This window comes from Aquarana catesbeiana, linkage group LG02 (assembly GCF_042186555.1).
Source record: "Aquarana catesbeiana isolate 2022-GZ linkage group LG02, ASM4218655v1, whole genome shotgun sequence".
Taxonomy (NCBI): domain Eukaryota; kingdom Metazoa; phylum Chordata; class Amphibia; order Anura; family Ranidae; genus Aquarana; species Aquarana catesbeiana.
Genome location: NC_133325.1, coordinates 688,263,256 through 688,269,928, shown reverse-complemented (window position 1 = coordinate 688,269,928; position 6,673 = coordinate 688,263,256). Strand labels below are relative to the sequence as shown.

General features: G+C 40.2%; 1 protein-coding gene across 1 annotated transcript in view; it reads right to left on the bottom strand.

Annotated features, from left to right (window-relative positions):
* Positions 1–407: 407 nt before the first annotated feature.
* Positions 408–6,673, bottom strand: part of TRAF4 (TNF receptor associated factor 4) — a 68,342-nt gene continuing 62,076 nt past the window's right edge. The window contains exon 7 of the mRNA XM_073616790.1: positions 408–4,325. Coding sequence (XP_073472891.1) covers positions 3,693–4,325 — 633 coding nt within the window. The 3' untranslated portion in view covers positions 408–3,692. The remainder of the gene's footprint in view (positions 4,326–6,673) is intronic.

Here is a 6,673-nt window from a genome sequence, read left to right as displayed (position 1 = left end):
ACAGGGGCACACACAGCAAAACAAATGTTACAGGGGTGTTAAACCTTCCCTATGTTATCCAAAAAGCTTAAAAATATTTTTTTTGGCTGGAGCTACACTTAAAAAATGTACCTGTTCCGACTTACAAACAGATTCAACTTAAGAACAAACCTACAGTCCCTAACTTGTTTGTAACCCGGGGACCCCCTGTACTGTCAAAGAAAGAAATGACATCATAAAGTAGCAGCACGTAGAACATTTGCAGGAGATAAATGTAGATTTGGTCTAAGTCATTCAGTGCATTTGCAAAAGATTAAGGGAGATGAAAGGGAGCTCGCCTGTATCTACAGTACTTTACTCTTCGAGTTTACTGGTGAGGTTCTGAGTTGTGCACCTCCAGCAACTATGAAATACACAGACAAATGAACTTTAACATGGAGAGGATTTATTATACAAAAAGTATAAAGGCAATCAGCCACCCCCTCCCATCCAATACATTAATTCTTCATTCAACAGATATTTTTAGACAATAAATAAAAAAAACAATAACAAAATAAGAATTTAGACACACTATAGAACATCAATATCACAGTTGCCAGATCCATCACACTAGGTTTCTAGATCTAGAAATGTCAATAAGTTCCAGATTTTCTACACAAGTAAATCAGATCATTTCATCATAGCACCATCACTGTACTGTACAGTGCTGGATATGGCTCGTTAGTCACGCTGTTGTAAAACCCACCACAACAAACTGTGCACAGCAGTTATTTATTATTGGCACTCCCAACAGTAATATAATATGTATGACTTATCAGAATTTAGACAATTTTATCATTTTATTATTCTGGGATAGTACAGGTTATTCTGAAAGCGAATTGTATGCTTGCTATAATAATTAGACAGCTCTAAACTGCCTTTCTGGTAATAACAAAGTACCTACTGATCTGTGATTTGCAGTCTTCAGCGCTGCTGATCTCATTACTGGAAACAGGTCCTTCTGCTAGCAGAGGACAAGCAATGGAAGCCTGTCTTTAAAGTGGCCAGTGATGTAAAGAGACAGATCCCGGTGAACAAAGCATAGTGCTAGTTATGGGATCAGTGGCGCTGGAGTCCATAAACAATGCATGCAGTCCAATAGTGTCCTTGCAGAGACCGGTAGGTATTTTGTTATCATTAGCAAGGCAGCCCACAAAAGCCCAATGCTGCCTCTCATCCCTTTTGCCCTGACATGCAGTTACAGGCATATTCTAATCAAATATAATTTTACAATTAGACCCACTTGCAGCCCACCTTAATTTCACATTGGCCACCATGCTAACTAAAATCATATAGTAGATGCGATACTCTGAATAGCCTTAAAATGGGGATTATGAGATGGCAAGCCTGTGTGTTCTCAGGTTCAGAAACTGCTGTCTCCCTTTGTCCACATACACTGAAGCATGTCAGGGAGGTAGCAGCATTGTACCCCTATCATGTGACAAAAGTTTGCAGTCTATTTCAAAAGCCCTAAAAGGAGAAGTTCACCTTTGCAGGTAAAAAAATGTGCATTTCATTTTTTTTTTTGAGGGAGCCTGGAAAGCATTGCACCCACGATCAGCAGATTGTGGGATCAAGGCAGGGCTCCAGCAGACTGTTTGTTTGTCTGCTCCTAGCTGGTATGGGCAGGCAGTTACACAGTGATAGCAAGAATCCATTACCTACCTAGAGCACTCAACAGCGTTCTGGTAATTCATTGAAAACTACAAGCCGTCAGCCACAAAACGCTGTTGGTACTTGTAGATCATTCATTCACAGAACTCTGTTAATGAATAACGTGGCGGTGTGGGTCATGCTCTTTTCAAATAGTGACAGCAAGTGTGGGGAGAAGATCCCGGCCCACTGTCACAATTAGAAGGGGGTCAGGGAGCGGCTGCAAGAGTGGGTACATGTCACATGTTTCACTTAAAAATAGACTGAACATTTTTATTTTCCTAAAGGTGAACTTATCCTTTAATCTAGTTGACTGGGCTTTTATGAAACTCAGACGAGGGAATGCGGAGTGGACTTTCTGATTTAAGCACAATGGGAGAGCACAGGTAGTTCACTGGCTGACTTCACAACAGTAAACTTGTCATAAGAGAAAAATGGAGGATGCCATTGCAGGCCTTCTTCTGAAAAGGCTACCTACCTGGCTGGAGACTGCTTAGTTTTAATTGTTATTCATTAACCAGGAACATGTACCCAGGAAAATCAAAATTCTTTATCTGTATAACTTGTTCTAGATCAGTGATAGAAAGCATTCAACCAAGATGGCTATCCCAAAAATGATCAATTTTAAAAGTGATAAGTGATGGCAGCATCCATTTTTCTACAGTTTAAGTTTTACTTAAACTTAATAAAATTTACATTTGAAGGGTAGTTGACTTATCTTGTTTAACACAGTTGCAATACCTTCCAGTTGAACATAAATTGGCTTCAGATGGCTGCCGAACCATGACAGTATCCCACAATAGGTGATCTTTGGGTATACGTTATCCAATTTAGGTTTTATACAGTGCCATATTGAGAACAGGCCAATAACAGAACCGTGCATGTCTTTCATGGATTGATATGCCAGAAGTTTTTACATTGAAATGTATAGATCAAATAGTGCCACAGCACTCCTATTAGACGCATCACATCAGACAATGAATTCCTGTCATAACAGAACACCCTGCTAAGAAATCATCAGAATCAAATCCCAAATCTGTCCCGCACATTTATTTATCAAACGGTCACTTACAAAAGGAGTAAAAAGGCTATAAAATTTTGAGTAGAAAATCTTGCTGCCACTAGAGGCCACATAAAATACAAACAACCCTGGCAGCCATCTTGAGGAAAAAAAGGACCACAAGACATGGTCCCACTTTGTCACATGGCATTTTGCTGAGAACTTCTTGGCTTTTACTTGTTTCTCTCTTAACATTGACCCTTTTGTAGCCAAAAGACTCATTCAAGTTACCAGTTAAATTTTCATCCTTGCACAGGACTCCAGCACCACAAAATATTCCTGAGGTAGGCCCACCTCTGCTCTATTGCATGGGGCACACCTCATGGTTCTCACTCTGATTGGATACTTTGGCTTCATCTTAACACCTGGTCTTTAGTTCTGAGTGATGAGCTCTCAGGTAAAAACTGCTGTTGACCTCAACAACAACAAAAATGCCTAGCAGAGCCTTCCACATCTCACAGTTAAACCAGTTATCCCTTGGTGCCAGATGTTTAGATATATTGCACCAACCATATGTAAAAATCCACTGTTGTGTGGTGCAAAGGAATGTTATTCAGTATAGGCACCCGATGTGTTATTGTTAAATGCCACGTGGCAGTTTCAGACTATTGCAGCAGTTGTTACACTGTTCCCATATGAGAAGAAGAACAAAGATGATCATTTTGGTCATATACACATTTTGCTGTTTATTCAGGGACATCATCCCCAAAAAAAAAGCATTATTGGTGCAGTGAACCACCGTTTTTCACAAGGCATCACAGTTGACTTGGTCATAACAACTCAAAATTATCTGTTCACCGGCTAGAGGACAAGATGATATTTGCAGCTCTTCTGTAACCATCCTCCTTTGTGGAGCTAGAGCATCTTGAGTAGTGATCAAGAACAGTAAATAATTTACCAAAACACTACTAAATTTCTAATAGGAGTCTATGTTTCCTCTTTACATGTTCAAGCTCTGTAATTATGCAATTATTTTCTGAGGGATATCTACAGATGCTCGAAGGAATACAGCATTGTCACGTACATAGTTACGTTTCCGTATATCCTCATGAGAGATAAATTTGGGGTACCCGAAACCAAGTGTACTTTCATCCAAGGAATTTCGGGAGCCACCTGGTTTTTGGAAGTTCTTCCAGTTAGGGTCAGGGTTGAAAGTTTCGGTAATGTGCTGGGGTTTGGACAGCGAAGGATCACTCTGGTCAAGAAGGGAAAATGTAACACGATAGGAGAAAGGCCATTCCAGTAGGTTGTCATACTCTCCGGGAAGCACCCTAATATAGACTGATAGGTAGCTTCCTTCGCCACTACCATTCCCGTTCAAAAAGGCAGAAACCTGGAGCTTGTAGCCATATCTGTGTGTGTAGAACGGTGGACTAAATGACTCAAAGTTGCCTCTGACTTTGGCTTCCTGCAGTTTGCGGGAGTAGTCGCTGATCTTCCAGATAAGAATCCCTTCACTGCTCACAGACAACTCTTCCACCTGCTTCCTCAGCTCTTGGATCTCCTGTCTCTGACGGCTTACCAGAGAAGACATCATGCTGAGGTGGGCCCTCATATTCTCTTCCAGGTGTCTGCTCATGCCAAGCTTGGGGCACTAAAATGCAAGTTGAGACACAACAAAATTAACTTAATAAAACTTAAGACAATGTCTTTCATACATACAATTATACTAGCAGTCCAGCTCAGTAAATAACATATAAGCATTATTACATATCCTAAATTAAAGTATATGTAAAAAGACTTTTGGGCTGTTAAATACACCACTGAAAGTATTTAGATACATCAGATGTGTAAAAAATAACCTGTTAAGCCCACCAGAAATCTTATCGATAATCTTCGGTGTTCCCTGCCTATGCTGAATGTTATTAGTTAGCACTGTTCCCAGTTCTCTTGGGCTACAAAACACCTCCACCCTATGTTGAAGAGAAGAGGAAGGTGTTCTGTAGACCTTTCCCAGAGCTTATATATGCTATAGATTTGATGCAGCAAGTGAGCCTTGTCACTCTAGTACAGGAAATGTGTTACTGGTTGGATCACTAGGTGAAAATAAAAAGGAGAAAAAAAACCCTGAAAACGAATGCAGCCACAAAATCAAAAGGATTGCTAAGCTGCAATATATTACATTTTTGTTCCCCAATTTAAATACACTTGAATGGAAACATATAAACTCCTCTGAGAAATGACAGCTGGCAGATGTAAAAGATGAATACATTAAAAATCAGTTATATATTTGCAACTCTTAAGTGTCTAAAGCCGGCCATATGTAGATGGAAATTTGGCCGGTTCAGCAGGGACTGGCTGAACAGAAGTTGATTTCTTGATTGACTTCTGTATATCCAGCCTGTCTGCTTTTTTTTTTGCTCGCTCAGTGCCAGCAGCTGTAGCTGGCAACACTGATCATTGTATTCTTACAGCTGGAAACTCTCCACACTGTCAGAATACAATAACTCCACAGGATGACAAAATAAACCATAAACAATACCGCGCTAACATAAAGGTTGTGCTACTAGTGATAAGTAGAATAAAGCAAGCTGCAGTCCTAGAGTGAGGCGTGCACACAAAACATATAAAGAAAAATCAAAAAAGGACTGCGCTAAAATACATATTGAACACCATACATGATTATATGAATAATAAGAAACAGCAATCAATCAAATATTCAAAGGTAAATAAAAACCATACAATAGGAATAAATGGATAATAGGGTGAACCAAATAGGACACAAAAGGCAACAATGAAATTGCCAAACATATATCCAAGGGAATGGTGAAAAATGTTCAGAGAAAATGTTCAAAGAAAAAGAGTCCCTGGAGCCGGAGCTACTAGAGGGTGATCAAACGGTTAAACACTCAGCACCCAGTGAGAAATCCTCCACCTTATAAGATGTACGCTTACCAGAAGTAAGCTGGATAATAGCTTATCTTAGGATATCCACACGGGGGACGCAACTCTATGGACCTCCTCACAAGAAAGGGGTAGGCAGGAACTCTCTAGAACCGGACCTCAGACAGCATACCAAGGGAACCCTGTCTAGGAGAAAGAGTATTCAGAACCCCCTTAATTTACACAGCGTTCAGCCCTAACAGTTCTGGCACTCTTTCTTCCACGTTCCAGGTAACAAGTTCCAGAATCTCCTGCATGTGGATTGGTGTGGCTGTGTTGCACACACAGCCACACCAATCCACATGCAGGAGATGCTGGAACTTGTTACCTGGAACGTGGAAGAAAGAGTGCCAGAACTGTTAGGGCTGAACGCTGTGTAAATTAAGGGGGTTCTGAATACTCTAACTCCACAGGATGGATTCTCCCCATCAACACCAAGTATGCTGATGGGAGAATCAAGTCTTTTTTCCTTTTCATTCAACTAGCTGGTTGATCGAAAAAAAAAAAAAATCATCATCTATGGCCTGCCTTAGTAGTAGAAAATCTGAAAATGGCTTCAAATATTTATGTTAAAGTAACTAAAAATAGTACCTTTACTTATTTAAGGGGTCAGTTCAAAACTGAACATGTTTTTAGATATTACAAGATCGGTAACTCCGGCAATAAAGTCCTCCTGCAGAGATCAAGGCCCTGCCCAACCCTTCCACATAATCTCTCTTCCTCTTGTAGCAGACAAGTCAGCTCACTCCACATCTACATGTTCCATATTGTAAAATGAATGAAGGAGTGATCATTTCTGTGGTAAGTGGGTAGACATGGAAACTAAGATTTAAAGATTCCTAGGGCTGGATTCACACCAAGATTGAACCACCAGTGGGTGATTCAAACATCAGGCATCTAGGCAAATCTGCAATATTAGAGACTTCAAGTAATTGTCAGAAATCGATCTGATAACAGCACAAACAGTGACTGTGAGCATCAAACCACAGCAACCATAAAATCAGGAATATTACTGATTGCTCCGAGTTACAAAACACTAAATGCTTGTGTCGTTATAGT